The sequence below is a fragment of the Bactrocera dorsalis genome, chromosome 6, assembly GCF_023373825.1.
Source record: "Bactrocera dorsalis isolate Fly_Bdor chromosome 6, ASM2337382v1, whole genome shotgun sequence".
NCBI classification, from domain to species: Eukaryota; Metazoa; Arthropoda; class Insecta; order Diptera; family Tephritidae; genus Bactrocera; species Bactrocera dorsalis.
Genome location: NC_064308.1, coordinates 34,730,570 through 34,753,196, shown reverse-complemented (window position 1 = coordinate 34,753,196; position 22,627 = coordinate 34,730,570). Strand labels below are relative to the sequence as shown.

The window sequence follows — 22,627 nt, the reverse complement described above, 5'->3', positions numbered from 1 at the left end:
AATAGCTTAATTACAAACAATAAGCGGTGCGGAATTAAAAAAAAAAAATAATAAATAATAAAATCTTATTAACGACAAATATATTAGTACATACTTATATAGAACGTACTCTAGCCCGTATAGGCAAATATTATTTAACAATATCTCCTTGTTCTTTGTATTACAAAAACAAGCGGGATTAAATACCAACCAATTTAGCACATCATATGCACGTCAATACGCACATAGCGGGCACATATATGTAAAAAGGTTATTGACCTCGTATACCGTCTGTACGAGTACTTATATACAAGGACACACGGATAAATCCGTAATATAATATATATTAAAATAAATATAAAATCGCAACTATTTAAATACAATAGTGCGGTTAACAAAAACGATTAACGCGTATTTTAGTAAATTTACGGGAATAACAACTCTTATTTACTTAAAAGAATTTTCGGTTTTCGGTATTTATCAAAAATATCTCATCAAATTTTAATTTTAAATTCTTAATTATTCTAAATGAGCACAGATTCAAAAGAATCTAAATCAGGTCAGTTTCTTACCATTCCAAAAATGGCTGACGACGATAAACAAAGCACACCTGCAGAAGCTACATGCTCTAAGCACGGTACAAAAGCAAAAGAGATCAAAAGATCATATAATATCGAAATTTATCACTGAAAGTGATAGCTTTATAAGATATTGCACCCGGTTTCAAGCTTCCCCTATTACTGACATTAGGGAATCAGTTTTAAATATAAAATTAGAAAGTGTTAACAATCTATGGGCACGCCTTCTGGCAGCGTACGATACAGTACTAGATACTAACAACGTAGAACTCCCAGAAAACACAAAAGCTTCGGCGACACCCAAGTGTGATAACTGCCGAGATCAGTACGAGTTAACAAAGGGAATGATAACTGAACAAATAAGTTTAGTAAGGCCAAGTAGAGCCACTACTCCCCCTCCCAGAGTAGTTACAACACAAAAAGAAGACCTAGATAAAGGCATGTATCTAAAGGTACCAGCTTGTGATACTGAAGTTTTCAATGGATGTTATGACCAGTGGCCGTCCTTCCGGGACATGTTCACTGCTGTTTATATAAACCATCCTAAACTTTCACAAGCACAAAAGCTATACCATCTCAGGTATAAAACAAAAGGGGAAGCAGGCAGTATCGTCAAGCAATTCGCTTTAAATGACGAAAATTTCAAACTGGCTTGGGAAGCACTTGTTGAAAGGTACGAAAATGAAAGGCTTATGATAGAAAACCCAATAAAAACTTTATTGCATTCGCCAAAAATCCAACAAAAAACTAGCCAGGAATTTCAAAACTTACACTCCACAGTGACAAATTGTCTATCAGTGTTAAAGACACAAAATGTATTCACAGAATCGTGGGACCCTATTATAGTAACCATTTGCGCAGAAACACTGCCTGATGCTGCGTTACTACGATGGGAACAATCACTAGTGGAAAGAAAAATAATGCCCACCTGGCAACAGATGAAGACATTCCTCACTGCTCAATACGAGATAGCTGAGCGAATAGACAAAAAAACTATAAAGCCAAAAAGTTATCAAAATGACTCAAATAAAAAGTTGTTCAAACCCCAAGCCAGTAATAACATACAATATAATAGACACGTCAATAAAAGTCACACATTCGTGTCAAATCAAAGTAGTCAATGGCAATCACTGTGTGAACTCTGTAAGGGAGGTCATAAATTAAGATCTTGCGAGAGATTCAAAAAATTATCCGTTTCAGATAGAAACAATCTAGTCCGTCAACACAAACTTTGCATAAACTGTCTGTCGAATTCTCATATGACAAAAGACTGTGAAAGCAAATTCAATTGTGTATACTGTCAACGAAGACATCACTCATTGCTTCATGTTACCAATTTTCAAAATTGTGAAGAAAAATCCATTTCGAAAAACCACGGGGTTAGTCGCTACAACTACATCAAGTAGTCCTGAAACCTCAAATCCCGAAAAAAGGGAAGAACAACCATGTTGCTCTAAAGCAGCAAAAATTCAAGCGCTTCATTCAGAAAATGAAAGCAAAATTCTTTTACCCACTGCGGTCATCACCATTGAACATAAAGGTGATTTATTCAAACTAAGAGCGTTAATAGATCAAGGCTCTCAAAGATCCTTCATATCATCAAAGGTTCAAAATCGGCTAAAATTGCTAATAAAACATTCCAATTTTCAAATTTCGGGAATGGGCGGAAGAATTATTCAAAATTCGAATAAAATATGCCCAATCACCATAGTTTCTCCAAATGCGGATACACGAATAGATGCACAAGCCATCGTTCTACCGCAACTTACAAATTTGCTTCCAAGCTATGAAGTAAATAAAATACACTGGGAAAAATGCTCACATCTCAAAATAGCAGATCCCAACTGTCATACCCCATCACAAATCGACATATTATTAGGCAGTGACTTAATACCTCAAATAATTTTTGAAGGTACAGAGAAAATCTCCAATAAATTGTTAGCCCAAAATACAATCTTTGAGTGGATTATAAGTGGCCAAGTCACTGAAAAAATAAATTCTTTCACAACACAAGTAGAAGATATAACAAACGAATACTTAAATAATGAACTTAAAAAATTCTGGGAAGTGGAAGAAGTACCCCAGATTACCAAACTTTCAGAAGAAGACCAGGCATGCGAAGCCTATTACCAGTCCACAACAACAAGAAACGAGCATGGTCGTTATGTTGTGCGACTGCCATTCAAATCCACCTTTCCAGAAACTATAGCTCTAGGTCACTCTAGAATCTCAGCAGTCCAGCAATTCCTAAGCATGGAAAAAAGCCTGACGAAGAAAAATGAGCTAAAATCAGCATATGATAATGTGATGAAGGAATATCTTGGCCTCAATCATATGGAAGAAACTGTACCATATGAAAAGATATCCAAAGGTAGATATTTATCTTTTTGCCTTCCACATCATGGGGTAATAAGACCAGAAAAAATCACAACAAAAGTACGTGTGGTGTTCCATGCCTCAAAGTGTACGAGCTCAGGCAAATCACTCAATGATGTATTATACACAGGGCCAACATTACAACCTGATCTCATGTTGCTAATACTAAATTGGCGCATGTTTAAATACGTTTTTAACGGGAATGTTGAGAAAATGTATAGGCAAATTCTGGTGCATGAAGATGACCAGGATTTCCAACGCATAGTCTTCCGAAACTCAATTAATAGTCCAATAAGCGACTACAAACTTAAAACAGTTACCTTTGGCATCAACTGCGCACCCTATTTAGCCATTAGGACATTACATGAAGTTGCAAAAACTTGTGAAACAAATTTACCTTTAGCAACTTCTGTGTTGCAAACTCAAACATATGTGGATGACATTTTATCAGGTAGCCACAGTATACCAATAGCGTGCGAATCATTATCTCAAGTGATCAAAGCACTAAATTCAGCAGGTTTTCCCCTAAAGAAAATAGCCTCAAATCATCCCGAAATAATCAAAGATATAAGAAAGGAAGACTTATTAGATACTGACTTCCTTAAATTTGAAAAAGCTAGTACAACAAAAACACTAGGGATTCAATGGAATGCGATAACAGATCAATTCTCATATACAATTGAGTCAATATCTGCAATGTCCGCCATTACAAAACGACAAATCCTTTCCTCGGTGGCAAAACTTTTCAACCCCGCAGGATGGCTTTCGCCAATAATGATTCAAGCTAAAATTCTCATTCAAAAACTGTGGCAAGATGGCACTGAATGGGATGAACAGGTAAAACCTGTACGATTAACAAAATGGGTACAATTTGCTAACAACCTACATACTATATCAGAAATTCGAATCCCTCGATGGGTAAATTTCACCCTTAACGTTAACGCAGAATTACACGGTTTCTGTGATGCCTCAGAAAAGGCTTATTGCGCAACAGTCTACACTCAGTAGGATAGCAAAATAACTTCACATCTTTTGGTTGCCACAGCCAAAGTTGCACCTTTGAAGACACTAAGCCTGCCACGGCTTGAACTAAATGGTGCTCTTCTGTTAGCAAAATTAATTTCAATAGTTCAAACCCATCTAAAATTAAACGATCACAAAATGTATCTCTGGTCAGACTCAGAAATAGTTCTAGCAAGGTTGGAAAAACCACCCTATACTTGGAAGACATATGTATCGAATCGCATATCACAAATCTTAGACTTAGTTGGCTCAGCAAAATGGCAACATGTTGCAAGTGCAGATAACCCAGTGGATCTGGGGACAAGAGGTTGCAAACCACTTCACCTCACCAGCACTACACTCTGGTGGAACGGTCCCACATGGCTAACAGAATCACAAGAATTCTGGCCAAAGTCTCCTGCTCGGAATATCATACCTCCGGAAAGTCGGAAAATAGAAAATTTTCATATCACTCCTGAAAAGGATGATATTCTCCAAAGATTTTCCTCATTTCCTAGAGCACTAAGGGTAGTCGCTTATATGCACAAATTCATCCATAAACTTAAGCAAAAGGTGAAAAGAATATCAAACGATCCTTACATACCACTGACATATTCCGACTTGCAACATGCCAAGGTCAGTCTAATCTTGTATACACAAACTCGCTACTTCAGCAAAGAGAAATCAAAGTTGCTTGAAAAGCGACCTCTCGAAAAGGGAATCTCACTTCTCGTGTTAAACCCATTCCTGGACGCTAAGGGATTACTACGGGCAAATGGACGACTCGCCAACTCCAGCTTTAGTGACAATGAACGACATCCCATCATTATCCCAGAGAAATCCCGTTTTACCTACTTATATCTAATATATCTCCACCAGCTTACACTGCATGGTGAGCATCGCTTGATGCAACAAATGGTCCGACAAGAGTTCTATATACCGCGACTAAAGCCACAAATTAAAAGAACCATTTTCATGTGTAAACAGTGTACTATGTACAAGCACAAGATGCGTACGCAGATCATGGCAGCCCTACCACCTGAACGCTGCAACTATGCTTTACCCTTTACCATCACTGGTGTTGATTTTGCTGGACCTTTCCAGATAAAGGCCTCAATGCTAAGGTCTTCCTCATTTAGAAAAGGGTATGTGGCTGTCTTTGCATGTTTTACAACAAAGGCAGTACACCTCGAGCTATGTTTGGATCTGACTACTGCGGCTTTTCTTGCAGCATTTGCCCGCTTTGTCGGACGACGCGGATTTCCTTTAAAAATTATGTGCGACAATGGAAAAAACTTTGTCGGAGCTCAAAGAGCCACGGAAAAAGAGTTTTTACAATTCATAAAAGAAGTATCCTCCGAAATTGTCAAAAAATATGCACCCCAAGGGATCGATTGGCAATTCATACCCCCATGTTCTCCTCACATGGGCGGACTCTGGGAATCAGCAGTAAAGAGCTTTAAGTCCCATTTAAATAAAACGGCTGGTAACCATAAATTCAATTATGAGGAGTTTACTACATTACTCACTCGTATCGAAGCCGTACTAAACTCTAGACCTATCTCACCACTCTCGCAAGATCCCTCCGACTTCACAGCCTTAACCCCAGGGCATTTTCTCAAAGGAGCACCCATTCTGGCCATACCTGAGTCAGGCGTGGAGCCGCTATCCTTATTGAACAGATGGGAGCGAATTAAAATCCTCCATCATGATTTCAGCCGCCGATGGAAGGAAGACTACATAAAGGACCTTCTCAAGAGATACCGGTGGAAAACTCAAGAAAAGGCACCAAAGCTTGGAGACTGCGTCCTTATACAAGATGATTGTCTCCCTCCTACGGAATGGCGACTCGGCCGCATAAAACAACTTCATTACGGTTCCGACGGTCATGTTCGAGTAGTTGATCCCCGCACTCAAACCGGAACGCTAACCAGACCGCTCGTCAAATTATGCCTTCTACCAACCGCCGAAGATAAAGAAACGTAAAACCGAAACCGCAATAATAAATCGATAAAACATATTAACCGCGTACCAAATCGAAACCTCGAATAACATAAATGACACAAAGCTTAACATAAATGTCTGATAAAAAAATGACATCCTATTCATGCCACATATCGTGGCACAAAGGTCCATATTATTGTAAATTTCACACAATACCTTTGTAATATCATCATTTCTCTCACAGAGTAATATGGACGTGGATATGACATCATCGTCAACGCCAACCATGCGTTCGGCAGTTTCCGCCCCTCGCTCTGAAGCTGCCCCAATGGCAGCACCCCGGACCAACCCTGCACCGGCAGCGCCTCGAACTACGACAGGCTCCACCGCGACAACGGCTCCGCGTCAAAGCACGCCAGCATTACCAGCGGATCTGCAACTAATTCGTTGTCCACTATGCCGCCGCCCTCATCGGCTATCGCATTGCGGTATCTTCAAAGGCATGCCGCCGATGCAACGCCAGCAGGTGGCACAGGCGCATGGGTATTGCTTGAATTGTCTGGCAACTTCCCACGCAACTCAGGAGTGCCCATCACCTAATCGTTGCCAAATCTGTGTGCGGGCTCATTATACGCTGCTGCACCGCACTACCAGACGCGACTCCGGGCGCCCACCGGCTTCTCGCACCAGTGGTAACGTCAGGCGTTCTCAAAGGACTCCTCTGACGGCATACCGCCGGCGCGGACCCTCTGCAGCAGAATCCCATCCTTGGCGCCAAAACCGGGCAACATCAACACGACGCCATCAGCTTAGGCCGCAATCCCGCCGGTCAACAGGTCTCAGCAGCGTTGTAGCAACGCTACAGCAGCTAAAGCGGCTTCTAGGCTAAATACTCGTCTAATGGGGCCGGGATGGCTAAATGAGTAGCGACGTCGCATCACATCTGCATCAATTCATCACACCGGATCGACCATTCACCTCATCACGCGAGCGAACACCACACATTAACACACATACACGCACATGCACCCAAACGCAGTCTAATTAGAACAAAAGGAATAGAGAAAGCAGCTCGCGCACCTTTCGTTGATACGACGTCGAACAGCCAACATCTACGCTTTCCACAGCATCCCGGTTTCGATCCGCTTACCCGCTTATCTAATATATATATAACCTAATACCTACTGGTTCCAATATATAATTGCTCAGTTTACATTTTTTACATTTATATATATATTTAACTATCCAATACTTCAATTCAATTAAACCCAATAATTGTGAAGTGAATTTCGCAGAAAATAAAAGTTTGTAATGATCTTTGAAATTTTCGAATGAAGCATTGAAGCCTTCAAGACTGCTAGATCATTTGAATAAAATGCATCCAGATAAGAGAGACAAGAATGTAGCATATTTTCAAGACCTAGAGAAGAAGCATAATACGAGTACCAGCCAAGTGTAGCAAAACTATTTTCGGCGGCAGCTAAGCAAGATGACGACGGACTGAAAGAAGACCTAGATAAAGGCATGTATCTAAAGGTACCAGCTTGTGATACTGAAGTTTTCAATGGATGTTATGACCAGTGGCCGTCCTTCCGGGATATGTTCACTGCTGTTTATATAAACCATCCTAAACTTTCACAAGCACAAAAGCTATACCATCTCAGGTATAAAACAAAAGGGGAAGCAGGCAGTATCGTCAAGCAATTCGCTTTAAATGACGAAAATTTCAAACTGGCTTGGGAAGCACTTGTTGAAAGGTACGAAAATGAAAGGCTTATGATAGAAAACCCAATAAAAACTTTATTGCATTCGCCAAAAATCCAACAAAAAACTAGCCAGGAATTTCAAAACTTACACTCCACAGTGACAAATTGTCTATCAGTGTTAAAGACACAAAATGTATTCACAGAATCGTGGGACCCTATTATAGTAACCATTTGCGCAGAAACACTGCCTGATGCTGCGTTACTACGATGGGAACAATCACTAGTGGAAAGAAAAATAATGCCCACCTGGCAACAGATGAAGACATTCCTCACTGCTCAATACGAGATAGCTGAGCGAATAGACAAAAAAACTATAAAGCCAAAAAGTTATCAAAATGACTCAAATAAAAAGTTGTTCAAACCCCAAGCTAGTAATAACATACAATATAATAGACACGTCAATAAAAGTCACACATTCGTGTCAAATCAAAGTAGTCAATGGCAATCACTGTGTGAACTCTGTAAGGGAGGTCATAAATTAAGATCTTGCGAGAGATTCAAAAAATTATCCGTTTCAGATAGAAACAATCTAGTCCGTCAACACAAACTTTGCATAAACTGTCTGTCGAATTCTCATATGACAAAAGACTGTGAAAGCAAATTCAATTGTGTATACTGTCAACGAAGACATCACTCATTGCTTCATGTTACCAATTTTCAAAATTGTGAAGAAAAATCCATTTCGAAAAACCACTGGGTTAGTCGCTACAACTACATCAAGTAGTCCTGAAACCTCAAATCCCGAAAAAAGGGAAGAACAACCATGTTGCTCTAAAGCAGCAAAAATTCAAGCGCTTCATTCAGAAAATGAAAGCAAAATTCTTTTACCCACTGCGGTCATCACCATTGAACATAAAGGTGATTTATTCAAACTAAGAGCGTTAATAGATCAAGGCTCTCAAAGATCCTTCATATCATCAAAGGTTCAAAATCGGCTAAAATTGCTAATAAAACATTCCAATTTTCAAATTTCGGGAATGGGCGGAAGAATTATTCAAAATTCGAATAAAATATGCCCAATCACCATAGTTTCTCCAAATGCGGATACACGAATAGATGCACAAGCCATCGTTCTACCGCAACTTACAAATTTGCTTCCAAGCTATGAAGTAAATAAAATACACTGGGAAAAATGCTCACATCTCAAAATAGCAGATCCCAACTGTCATACCCCATCACAAATCGACATATTATTAGGCAGTGACTTAATACCTCAAATAATTTTTGAAGGTACAGAGAAAATCTCCAATAAATTGTTAGCCCAAAATACAATCTTTGAGTGGATTATAAGTGGCCAAGTCACTGAAAAAATAAATTCTTTCACAACACAAGTAGAAGATATAACAAACGAATACTTAAATAATGAACTTAAAAAATTCTGGGAAGTGGAAGAAGTACCCCAGATTACCAAACTTTCAGAAGAAGACCAGGCATGCGAAGCCTATTACCAGTCCACAACAACAAGAAACGAGCATGGTCGTTATGTTGTGCGACTGCCATTCAAATCCACCTTTCCAGAAACTATAGCTCTAGGTCACTCTAGAATCTCAGCAGTCCAGCAATTCCTAAGCATGGAAAAAAGCCTGACGAAGAAAAATGAGCTAAAATCAGCATATGATAATGTGATGAAGGAATATCTTGGCCTCAATCATATGGAAGAAACTGTACCATATGAAAAGATATCCAAAGGTAGATATTTATCTTTTTACCTTCCACATCATGGGGTAATAAAACCAGAAAAAATCACAACAAAAGTACGTGTGGTGTTCCATGCCTCAAAGTGTACGAGCTCAGGCAAATCACTCAATGATGTATTATACACAGGGCCAACATTACAACCTGATCTCATGTTGCTAATACTAAATTGGCGCATGTTTAAATACGTTTTTAACGGGGATGTTGAGAAAATGTATAGGCAAATTCTGGTGCATGAAGATGACCAGGATTTCCAACGCATAGTCTTCCGAAACTCAATTAATAGTCCAATAAGCGACTACAAACTTAAAGCAGTTACCTTTGGCATCAACTGCGCACCCTATTTAGCCATTAGGACATTACATGAAGTTGCAAAAACTTGTGAAACAAATTTACTTTTAGCAACTTCTGTGTTGCAAACTCAAACATATGTGGATGACATTTTATCAGGTAGCCACAGTATACCAATAGCGTGCGAATCATTATCTCAAGTGATCAAAGCACTAAATTCAGCAGGTTTTCCCCTAAAGAAAATAGCCTCAAATCATCCCGAAATAATCAAAGATATAAGAAAGGAAGACTTATTAGATACTGACTTCCTTAAATTTGAAAAAGCTAGTACAACAAAAACACTAGGGATTCAATGGAATGCGATAACAGATCAATTCTCATATACAATTGAGTCAATATCTGCAATGTCCGCCATTACAAAACGACAAATCCTTTCCTCGGTGGCAAAACTTTTCAACCCCGCAGGATGGCTTTCGCCAATAATGATTCAAGCTAAAATTCTCATTCAAGAACTGTGGCAAGATGGCACTGAATGGGATGAACAGGTAAAACCTGTACGATTAACAAAATGGGTTCAATTTGCTAACAACCTACATACTATATCAGAAATTCGAATCCCTCGATGGGTAAATTTCACCCTTAACGTTAACGCAGAATTACACGGTTTCTGTGATGCCTCTGAAAAGGCTTATTGCGCAACAGTCTACACTCAGTAGGATAGCAAAATAACTTCACATCTTTTGGTTGCCAAAGCCAAAGTTGCACCTTTGAAGACGCTAAGCCTGCCACGGCTTGAACTAAATGGTGCTCTTCTGTTAGCAAAATTAATTTCAATAGTTCAAACCCATCTAAAATTAAACGATCACAAAATGTATCTCTGGTCAGACTCAGAAATAGTTCTAGCAAGGTTGGAAAAACCACCCTATACTTGGAAGACATATGTATCGAATCGCATATTACTTAGTTGGCTCAGCAAAATGGCAAAATGTTGCAAGTGCAGATAACCCAGCGGATCTGGGGACAAGAGGTTGCAAACCACTTCACCTCACCAGCACTACACTCTGGTGGAACGGTCCCACATGGCTAACAGAATCACAAGAATTCTGGCCAAAGTCTCCTGCTCGGAATATCATACCTCCGGAAAGTCGGAAAATAGAAAATTTTCATATCACTCCTGAAAAGGATGATATTCTCCAAAGATTTTCCTCATTTCCTAGAGCACTAAGGGTAGTCGCTTATATGCACAAATTCATCCATAAACTTAAGCAAAAGGTGAAAAGAATATCAAACGATCCTTACATACCACTGACATATTCCGACTTGCAACATGCCAAGGTCAGTCTAATCTTGTATACACAAACTCGCTACTTCAGCAAAGAGAAATCAAAGTTGCTTGAAAAGCGACCTCTCGAAAAGGGAATCTCACTTCTCGTGTTAAACCCATTCCTGGACGCTAAGGGATTACTACGGGCAAATGGACGACTCGCCAACTCCAGCTTTAGTGACAATGAACGACATCCCATCATTATCCCAGAGAAATCCCGTTTTACCTACTTATATCTAATATATCTCCACCAGCTTACACTGCATGGTGAGCATCGCTTGATGCAACGAATGGTCCGACAAGAGTTCTATATACCGCGACTAAAGCCACAAATTAAAAGAACCATTTTCATGTGTAAACAGTGTACTATGTACAAGCACAAGATGCGTACGCAGATCATGGCAGCCCTACCACCTGAACGCTGCAACTATGCTTTACCCTTTACCATCACTGGTGTTGATTTTGCTGGACCTTTCCAGATAAAGGCCTCAATGCTAAAGTCTTCCTCATTTAGAAAAGGGTATGTGGCTGTCTTTGCATGTTTTACAACAAAGGCAGTACACCTCGAGCTATGTTTGGATCTGACTACTGCGGCTTTTCTTGCAGCATTTGCCCGCTTTGTCGGACGACGCGGATTTCCTTTAAAAATTATGTGCGACAATGGAAAAAGCTTTGTCGGAGCTCAAAGAGCCACGGAAAAAGAGTTTTTACAATTCATAAAAGAAGTATCCCCCGAAATTGTCAAAAAATATGCACCCCAAGGGATCGATTGGCAATTCATACCCCCATGTTCTCCTCACATGGGCGGACTCTGGGAATCAGCAGTAAAGAGCTTTAAGTCCCATTTAAATAAAACGGCTGGTAACCATAAATTCAATTATGAGGAGTTTACTACATTACTCACTCGTATCGAAGCCGTACTAAACTCTAGACCTATCTAACCACTCTCGCAAGATCCCTCCGACTTCACAGCCTTAACCCCAGGGCATTTTCTCAAAGGAGCACCCATTCTGGCCATACCTGAGTCAGGCGTGGAGCCGCTATCCTTATTGAACAGATGGGAGCGAATTAAAATCCTCCATCATGATTTCAGCCGCCGATGGAAGGAAGACTACATAAAGGACCTTCACAAGAGATACCGGTGGAAAACTCAAGAAAAGGCACCAAAGCTTGGAGACTGCGTCCTTATACAAGATGATTGTCTCCCTCCTACGGAATGGCGACTCGGCCGCATAAAACAACTTCATTACGGTTCCGACGGTCATGTTTGAGTAGTTGATCCCCGCACTCAAACCGGAACGCTAACCAGACCGCTCGTCAAATTATGCCTTCTACCAACCGCCGAAGATAAAGAAACGTAAAACCGAAACCGCAATAATAAATCGATAAAACATATTAACCGCTTACCAAATCGAAACCTCGAATAACATAAATGACACAAAGCTTAACATAAATGTCTGATAAAAAAATGACATCCTATTCATGCCACATATCGTGGCACAAAGGTCCATATTATTGTAAATTTCACACAATACCTTTGTAATATCATCATTTCTCTCACAGAGTAATATGGACGTGGATATGGCATCATCGTCAACGCCAACCATGCGTTCGGCAGTTTCCGCCCCTCGCTCTGAAGCTGCCCCAATGGCAGCACCCCGGACCAACCCTGCACCGGCAACGCCTCGAACTACGACAGGCTCCACCGCGACAACGGCTCCGCGTCAAAGCACACCAGCATTACCAGCGGATCTGCAACTAATTCGTTGTCCACTATGCCGCCGCCCTCATCGGCTATCGCATTGCGGTATCTTCAAAGGCATGCCGCCGATGCAACGCCAGCAGGTGGCACAGGCGCATGGGTATTGCTTGAATTGTCTGGCAACTTCCCACGCAACTCAGGAGTGCCCATCACCTAATCGTTGCCAAATCTGTGTGCGGGCTCATTATACGCTGCTGCACCGCACTACCAGACGCGACTCCGGGCGCCCACCGGCTTCTCGCACCAGTGGTAACGTCAGGCGTTCTCAAAGGACTCCTCTGACATACCGCCGGCGCGGACCCTCTGCAGCAGAATCCCATCCTTGGCGCCAAAACCGGGCAACATCAACACGACGCCATCAGCTTAGGCCGCAATCCCGCCGGTCAACAGGTCTCAGCAGCGTTGTAGCAACGCTACAGCAGCTAAAGCGGCTTCTAGGCTAAATACTCGCCTAATGGGGCCGGGATGGCTAAATGAGTAGCGACGTCGCATCACATCTGCATCAATTCATCACACCGGATCGACCATTCACCTCATCACGCGAGCGAACACCACACATTAACACACATACACGCACATGCACCCAAACGCAGTCTAATTAGAACAAAAGGAATAGAGAAAGCAGCTCGCGCACCTTTCGTTGATACGACGTCGAACAGCCAACATCTACGCTTTCCGCAGCATCCCGGTTTCGATCCGCTTACCCGCTTATCTAATATATATATAACCTAATACCTACTGGTTCCAATATATTGCTCAGTTTACATTTTTTACATTTATATATATATTTAACTATCCAATACTTCAATTCAGTTAAACCCAATAATTGTGAAGTGAATTTCGCAGAAAATAAAAGTTTGTAACGATCTTTGAAATTTTCGAATGAAGCATTGAAGCCTTCAAGACTGCTAGATCATTTGAATAAAATGCATCCAGATAAGAGAGACAAGAATGTAGCATATTTTCAAGACCTAGAGAAGAAGCATAATACGAGTACCAGCCAAGTGTAGCAAAACTATTTTCGACGGCAGCTAAGCAAGATGACGACGGACTTCGAGATTCGTACAATATCTCTTTGTTAATTGCTCAAAAAGGCAAACCACATAACATCGGAGAAGAATTAATATTGCCAGCAATAAATAAAGTAATAACTACCGTGCTTCATAAACCGGCCGCTGATATTATCCGAAAATTCCTTTCAGTAATAATTCTGTGCAAAGACGAGTTGATGAAATGGATGAAAACATTGAAGAATCATTGAGCGATCACCTGAGGACAAGCCAATTCTCAATTCAGCGCGATGAGTCCACTTTACCAACTAATGAAGCATTGTATTTGTCTTACGTGAGGATTATTGATAATAAAAAAATATGTGAAGAACTATTATTTGCTAGATATTTAGAGACCGATATAAAAGGCGAAACCATATTCAATATATTGGAAAAGTTTTGCGATGAGAAAGAGATTTCTTTGAAAAATATTATTTCAATTGCTACGGATGGCGCTCCGGCTATGATAGGGTGCCATAAAGGCTTAATAGCGCACTTAAAAAATAAAATTCCAGATGTCCTTGGTGTACATTGCGTTATTCATAGACAACATTTAGTTGCTAGAACCTTAAGTGAAAAACTATTTCACTCACTGCAATATGTCATCAAAGCAGTCAATAAAATCCGCAACAGCTCTTTGAATGATAGATTATTTCAACAGCTTTGTGTTACTAATGACGAGGATTTCAATCATTTGTTGTTTCATACTGAAGTTCGTTGGCTATCAAGGGGCAATTGTCTGACTCGATTCTACAACCTGTTTTACTCTGTTATAGAGTTCTTGGAAACTAAAGATACAGAATTTCAAGACAAGCTCATAACATCAAAGAATGATATAGCTTACATGACAGACCTGTATAAATTGTTCAACGACATGAATCTCCAACTGCAAGGCGATAATCTAAATTTAATTCAAACAAAAAACGTCGTTGCTGCTTTCGCAGCCAAACTGCTTCTACACAAAAAGAATCTGGGCAGACGTGAGTTTCTCAATTTTCCGAATTTATCAGTATCATGCAGTAATGGCGAATTGTTTGCCTACTGCCAACATTTGGAAAATCTCCACATTGACTTCACCGAACGATACCAGGACCATTTGAACTTGGAAATACCAGACTGGGTGTTGGATCCGTTTTCAAATGTCAACACAGCAATGTCACCTCAGCTGGAAGAAGAACTTATAGAATTGACAACAAACGGGAAAATAAAAATCAAGTTCAAAAATGGTTACCAAGAATTTTGGCTGCAAAACCCGATCTCGCAATTGTACCCTGGATTGTGGTCAATCGTTCAACGTTTCTTGGTAGCATTCCGATCGTCATATTTGTGTGAACGTGGATTTAGTGCTGTGACAACACTGTTTACAAAAAATAGAAGTCGTTTGCTTGTTACCCCACGTGGCGACTTGCGACTGTTCTTGAGTAAATTGGAACCTGATATTAACAAACTTATTAAACAGCATCAGATTCATCCTTCACATTAGTTTTTATTATTATTATTATTATTATTATTATTATTATTTATTAGAGTAATATGAAATATTAAAATAACTTGAGTAAATACACACTAGCTACCAGGGCCTACGGTGCGAATAAATGGTTACAATTTTTTTTTTTTTTTTTTTAACATATTGATATTGTAATATATTTTATTTTGTTAAAAATGGTTTAAATTTTGCTGCTCAGATTAATATCGTTGATATATTTTATTACTTTTTTAACGTTTCCGATGTTAATTTCATTTAGTAGAGTTGACGGTACAGTGGTACCAAAATGCTCGGAGCGCCGATAGGTTTGGGCAATAGTCAAGGATGTGTTGGACAGTTAGACGGTTTAAACAATACGGGCATACTGGTGGGGTTTCACATTGTAGAATGTGGCTATGCGTGATCACTGTGTGGCCGAGCCTCAGTCGAGTGAAATAGGTAATTTCTTTCCTTGACAAATCCGCTGGGTAAAGCGCTTTAGCACATTCACGATTAATGGTGGAGTAAGGATTCTGATAATGGGACCAGTCTGAAATTTGTTTGTTACGGAGGTGTCTATTTATCATCTTCTGTAAATCCTTGCTCGGCGATGCATTAAAAGTTAGACATGGTGATGAGACTGCGTTTTTGGCCGCATCGTCGGCAAACTCGTTGCCTGGGATGCCCTTATGCCCAGGAACCCAAAAGATTTGGAGTTTATTTCTGTATTTTATAAGTCTGTCCCTAATTCGGTTGATAATAGAGTTATCGTGGTAAATATTTTTAATAGCTGAGACTACAGACATACTATCTGTGCAAATAACGAAGTGCCCTTTGTTTTTAGTTGCAAATTCTGCGGCTTGTAGTACCGCGACTGCTTCTGCTGTATAAATAGAACAGTGCAATGGAAGCCAACCGGCTGTTATGAGTGTTCCATTTTGGTGCACTACACCGAACGTTTTACTGTGGTCAGTTTTTGATCCATCTGTAAATATGGGGATCCAGTCATCTGCCTACTGTTAAAGTGCTCAATGAATAGATGTCTAAAGCATTCGTTACTGGTGTGTGATTTAGGGTAGGTGTATAAAAGCTCGGATACAGAAGATTGTGATAGCGACCAAGGCGCTTGCTTACAAATTTGATTGCCCATTGGGGATATTTGAATCTCTAATTCTTTGCAATAGGATATGCACCGACGAATAGTAGATTTGGTGGAGTAGTTGCGTTTGTGGGATGCAGCGAGACGGAATATGTTGAATAGCGTTTTATTTGTGGTATTAATAAACTTTGGGATCAGTCTCCACGTAGCGAGTTCGCGCCTTTCAACAATGGAGGGGAGACCTGCTTCTGCTAACATACATTTAACTGTTGAAGTGGGGAAAGCGTTCAAACTACGTCGAGCTGCTGTATGGTATGGCGCTTGCAAAAGTTTTATATGTGTGTTAGCGCACCACCCGTAAATAGGGAGTCCATAATCTATTTTTGATAGCATTATTGATCTTGTTATATTAATTAAAGTGTTAGTATGTATACAAAGGTTTTTTGATGATAAGTATTTAATAATATTAAGCCTGGTAGCTAGATTTTTTCTTAACTGCTGACAGTGCTCTTTGAAAGAATATTTAGAATCAAATATAATGCCTAATATTTTTAAGTTTTTTACGTTTTGAATGTTAGTGAGCTCAACATTGATATCAATTGCGGGGCAGCCTTGTTCTCGACAGATGTGCAAAATTTTGCACTTTTCATAAGCAAGGGTGGCTCCAGATCTTAATCCCCATTGTTTGAGTTCGAGTAGTAGCTTTAAAAATGTATTTTTAGTGCTTAGTAAATCCTTATTTTTAGTATAAAAAAAGGTGTCGTCTGCATAAATATTTAAATTGATATTTTTGTAGTTTATTGTTATTCTATTTATTTGCTCAAAGGCTATCATAAATAGAACAACCGATAAAGGGGAACCTTGGGGTATGCCGTTATTGAGTGGAAAAGGTTTTGAAAGCTGTCCGTTGATATTAACTTGGAATGCCCGTCCAGTCATAAACGATTTTATGACTTGAAATATCTTTTTCCCAATTTTCCACTCTTTGAGCTGATTTAAAATGACATGAATGCCAATTCGATCATATGCTTTTTCGAAGTCGGTGGCTAATACTGTGATGTGATTTTTGGTTGAGAGCGCATCGGCGATAAAGTGTTGTAGGTGGAGGAGTGCGTCAATGGTTCCATGTTTCTTTTTAAATGCTGACTGGTTGTGACTTATTAATTAATTTTTCAAGAAAAACCATATTAGCCTTTTCGTGAGCATTTTTTCAAATATTTTGCTGAGACAGGAGGTTAGTGAAATTGGGCGATACCCACTTGTACTATCCTGGGGTTTATTTGGCTTAGGGATTGGTAGTATGGTGGCCGATAGCCACGTGTGAGGATAAATCCCCCCGTTGAGGATGTTGTTGTACAATGACAGAAGGATACGTTTAGCTGGAAGTGGTAGATTGCGGAGCATAGCGTAGGTTATACGGTCTTTTCCTGGAAACTTCCCTTTAGCGTGTTGCAGAGCGACATCTAATTCTATTTGGGAGAATTCTGTTTCCAGGTAGAGAGCGTCTTTTGTGACTGTGCTGGGGTAATATACTTCGGCCAGTATTGTCTGCTTTAACGTATTATATTCTTCGAAAAAGTTAGTGTCTTGGGCGTAATTACACCAGGTAGAAGCAAAGGCATTTGCAATTTCGGTGGAGGAAGAAATAAAGGCGTTGTTATGACGTATCGCAATAATGGGAGCTCTTGGAATACCAGTGAGCGTCTTGATTCTTGCCCAGATCTTTTGTGGGGAAGAGTTTGGATTGATAGTTTCGGTGAATTCAGATATAGATTTCCGTTTTGCTTCTTTGACGCGTTTTTTGAACTGGGCGTTTGCCTTTTTGTAAGCGATAAGGTTGACAATGTTACAAGAGTTTTTATAAACCTGCCAAAGTTTTTGTTTATTTGTACGTAATAGACTAAGCTCGTTATTCCACCATAGTGAGCGTGATTTATGCCCCTTTGGGTTGCTTTGAGGAATCGTTTTGTTGGCTGCTGTTCTAATTATCTTGGTAATTGTGGCTGCTTCTTGGTGAATGTTTACAGGGTGCCACTCTTGTATCGCTTCTAGACAGTGTGTCTGGAATTGATCCCATTTTGTAAAGTCTGTCAAGAATTTTGGAGATCTCTTCGGGTTCTGTACGTTCAAGTTATTTTGTAATTCTGTCAGAATTGGGTAATGGTCGCTTCCATAAAGGGAGTTAAGGATTTTCCACGAACATTTAGGACTTAGTTGAGGTGAAGCCATAGTGATATCGACATGAGTGAAAGTTCTGTGTGTAGAAAAGTGCGTGGCTGACCCGTTGTTTAGCACAACAGATTCTCCGCGAATATAACATTTTCTAGTTGTGTACCTCTAGCATTGGTAGTGGCTGAACCCCAAAGGGGACTCCATGCATTGAAATCACCTAGTAGTAGCGTTTGAGCCTGGGTCTGATGGAGGAGATCTCTTATGTCTTTGTCGGAAAATGTTTGACTTGGTGGAGTGTATGCATTTATTATTGAGAAAGGTGTAAGGAGATGCAGTTCTATGGCTATTGATAGGATATTTGTATGTACGTTTGTGCGGAATATTCCGTTTTATTAGTATTGCGACCCCCTGCTTCGCATATCTGTTTTTACTGTCATTATAGAAGTAACCAATATACGTCTTGGGAATTATAGTGTCAGTTACTTGAAAAGGGATGTGGGTCTCTTGAAGGCAAATTATATGGGGGTTAAGATCTTTTATCAATTGCTCTAACTCATTGTAATTGTTGCCATATCCTTTCAAATTCCACTGTATGGTTTTTAATGACATTTCAATTGTAAATAAAATATCAAAAATTAAATTAAACACTTGATTCTAATATAATATAACTTATAAAATAAATGATAATTGGGATGTCTAAAGCATGTTTAAGTTTAAGTTGTTTACTTGGCACCGTTGTTTTTTTTTATAGGTAAACGTCTCAGTACGCTGGGACTTCCTTTGCTTATTACTCTATTCATGGTATTTGTTGTAGACGTAGACGTGTCGGTATCCATGTGGTGATCTGCTTCTTTTTCAGTTTCTGTTTTCGACGTTTTCTCGCTACCGTAGTTGTTGTGGTGATTTAATGTAACAATAGTATGATCTTTTGTTGAATTAGTTGTTGTTGTCAGATTAGTTTTATTTGTTGGCTGGGCGTTGAGTTCCGTTAAAAATTTTTGTATACTGTCTTTGCTAGTAGTTGCTTTGACGGTTTCTTGCGTAATATTAGGAGCTTCTGATGTAGAGTTGTTGGAATCAGGCGAATTATGTGTAATTACTTGTGCTGTAGAATTGTCTTGTATTTTTGTTGTTTGGGCGAATGAAATGGAATTTGTGACTGCGATTGGATTTTGTATTTTTTGTAATTTTAACGCTTCGCGCATAAAACATTTCTTCTCAGTTTTTATTTTAAGAATAGCTTTGGCCTGTTGATATTTGGGGCATGTGTTGGCCGAGGCTGCGTGTTCTCCAAAACAATTTGCACATGATGTTCTGATGCAGTTTTCTGGTTGGTGGGGAGGTAGGTTGCAAGAGACGCAGGCGGGTGCGTTTTTGCACATTTTCATTGTATGTCCAAGTTTCTGACACGATTTGCATCGCATCGGGTTTGGGAAATATGGCCGCACAGTGCATATTTCCCAGGCTATGTCAATTTTTTCCGGTAAAAAATAGGTGTCGAATGATAGTAGCACTGCTCCGGTTGGCTTGACGACTCCTTCAGTTATGCGCGTAAATTTGTGGACGGTAGTGACGTTGTATTGCTTGAGTTCTTCAATAATCTCGTCCTCTGGAACTTGATTTAAGAATGGCGCGTATACTGTCCCTTTAACACAATTTAAATTATGGTGGAGTTCACATGAAACTTGACAAAGGCCCGGTAGAGAATGGGTGTTAATAAACTTTTTTGCTATTTCTTTATTTTTCACCAGCAGCAATAAGCTACCATCACGTAGAGGAGTAATTTTGTTTATTTCTATGCTTATAGCCAGAAGTGATTTGTGCACCGCAAAAATGGAGTAGCTACTTAGTGGTTTATTTTCGTCTTTAGATTTTATCACAAGGAATTTGGGGCTATCTTTTTTTGTTACGGGCAATTCTGGGAATTCTTCAATACCGTTTGCTGGTTTTTTTCTTTTTGCACGAGGGCTCGGTGACAATAGTGCAAATCTATTGTCCCCGAGATATTTGGGCCCGGGGGCCATCTCACATCAAAAGTTTAGTCAAGCACGTGTGTTTACAAAGCACTAGATGTATAGAAGTAGCGAAAAGAAAAAAAAAAACAAATACACTAGGCACTGGTGCGCGACGCGTGAGAAAAGAGAATTGATGGTAGAGAAAGCAACTGTTTAACAAGCGTGACCGATCACGTTGACTGCTAGTCGGTGACTGAGTTTTTATATATGGATCGATTATTTTAGTTTTAATTTTAATAAAAGATTCTCTGTTTTAATACTATAAAGTTGTGTTTCAATAATCACTCTTATTGGCAGGTGGAGCCCGTAAGAGTTAACTTGTGACCTAAGCGCCGTTGTATGTTACCTACTGCTCTCAGGTTTCAAGTTGCTGGTTATAGTAAAAGTTAGTTTAGAATTCTCCGTTAGTATACATACATACAATATATAGGTCACAATAATTAATTTGGAGTTATAGTGGTTTTTAAATAGGTGAAAAAATGGGGGCGCTAAAATATTTATTCTCAAAGTGGGCGGTGGACAAAATAAGTTTGGGAACCACTGGTTTAAGCGATCAATTATGATGAAGGATAGTGTCAATACCAACAATTTATAAGGCACTACAAAGTCGCTACCAGCAACTCAGGTGGGCACGCAAGCATCACAAGAGGCTAACTGCTACTCTTAAAAACCTATGGAGAAACCGTGGAACATGGTAGCTAGGAAAGCTAACCAAAAGTCTACGAAATTGCCGAAGACAAAGCCCCAAGCCATATTGATCTCAAAAAATGGGAATCTTACCTTTGCCGAAATCCTACGCAAGATTAAGACTGACTCTAATCTGAACGCATTCGGAAACATGCTAACCAAAATACGCAAAACATAAGGCGGAGAATTGCTGCTACAACTAAGTGGTACAGTGATACCAACAGACTCGCATAAAAATATAAAGAAACTAGCGGGCCCGGTGCCTGCTTCGCACGGCAAAACAAAATAAGAAAAGAAACACACTTGTTTTTAATAAAGTCGGTTTTGTTCCCTATTATTCAACTTTTAATTCTAGTTTCTTACAATCTTAGACTATGTATCACTTAAACTATCTTAGAGCTCTTTCGTAGACAAAATATAACTGGCCATGTGAAAAGCAAGGATATTCTAAATCAATTCCACAGAATTCCAACGATTATCCTTGCGGTTTATTTATTGTAATAGCAAATGCAAGACGTATTGGAAACTGTAGTCTTTTGAACTCAAAAGGTAAATCTGATGGAATCATTGGAATTCGTGGAATCAATACATCTTCACCTTTAAACTTCCACTTTAAAATTGTTGCCTCGATCAAATTGTTCATGACCTTTTTAACCGCTAATCTTGTCCCCATTGCATAATCGTGGTTGATTTATATTTCGAAGCATAATAATGGGAGCACCCACTTTCAATTGTAAACGATGGGGTGGAAATCCGGGTAAATCCAATTAATTCAAAAATTCTCTCGAATAATTAACGACGTCGTCGTGATTCGTAACCGTGTCAACTGATTGATATGTTACAACCTCGCCAGAAACATGGGTTAAGCTCTTTCAGCTAACCAATTATGATTGCGACAACTTTCTGCAATATTTGGAAAAATACTTGACACCAATTCTCCTTTTGTCGGCGAAACATTACACAAGTTATCTGGTAAAGTGATTACGCCAGTTCCACGATCGACAGCAAGTTGACCATTGCCTATTGCCAACAGTTGCTTTGAAAATGTGTCGGCCGATGGATCGTTTTGAATTTGTACTCGCACATTTCTAGTCAAATTGAGTATTTGTACATGTCTCCGTAAATAAGATGACTTTAAACCAGTGGTCGGCATGAGAGGATCTGTCACTGTGTTGGTGAGCACGAAAAAAAAGTAGCCCAGTGAGAAATTGGAATTAAAATTAAGCATTTAATCTAAATAATTAATAGTATAATGAAAATTAACAAATTGTCTTTTGAGGATATATTCCCTATTATCTTTAAAAGACTTGGAACATAAAAGGCATTGCATGGCATCAAAGGCATTTAGAACCATAAAATATTTCTCGCAGGGCATATTTCGTTTTGCGCTATGGTCTTGCGTAATGTTAATTCGTTAATGGCT

General features: G+C 39.5%; 3 protein-coding genes across 4 annotated transcripts in view; 2 read left to right on the top strand and 1 right to left on the bottom strand.

Moving 5' to 3' along the window:
- The window catches only part of LOC125779302 (uncharacterized), a 320,147-nt gene that overhangs the window by 162,606 nt on the left and 134,914 nt on the right, over positions 1-22,627 (bottom strand). The window lies entirely within an intron of this gene.
- On the top strand, positions 6,130-6,768 carry LOC125779480 (uncharacterized). Its single transcript, XM_049460842.1, has one exon. The coding sequence runs from the start codon at positions 6,130-6,132 to the stop codon at positions 6,766-6,768; it is 639 nt and encodes a 212-aa protein (XP_049316799.1).
- LOC125779484 (uncharacterized) lies at positions 12,525-13,160 on the top strand. The gene has a single exon (XM_049460844.1). The coding sequence runs from the start codon at positions 12,525-12,527 to the stop codon at positions 13,158-13,160; it is 636 nt and encodes a 211-aa protein (XP_049316801.1).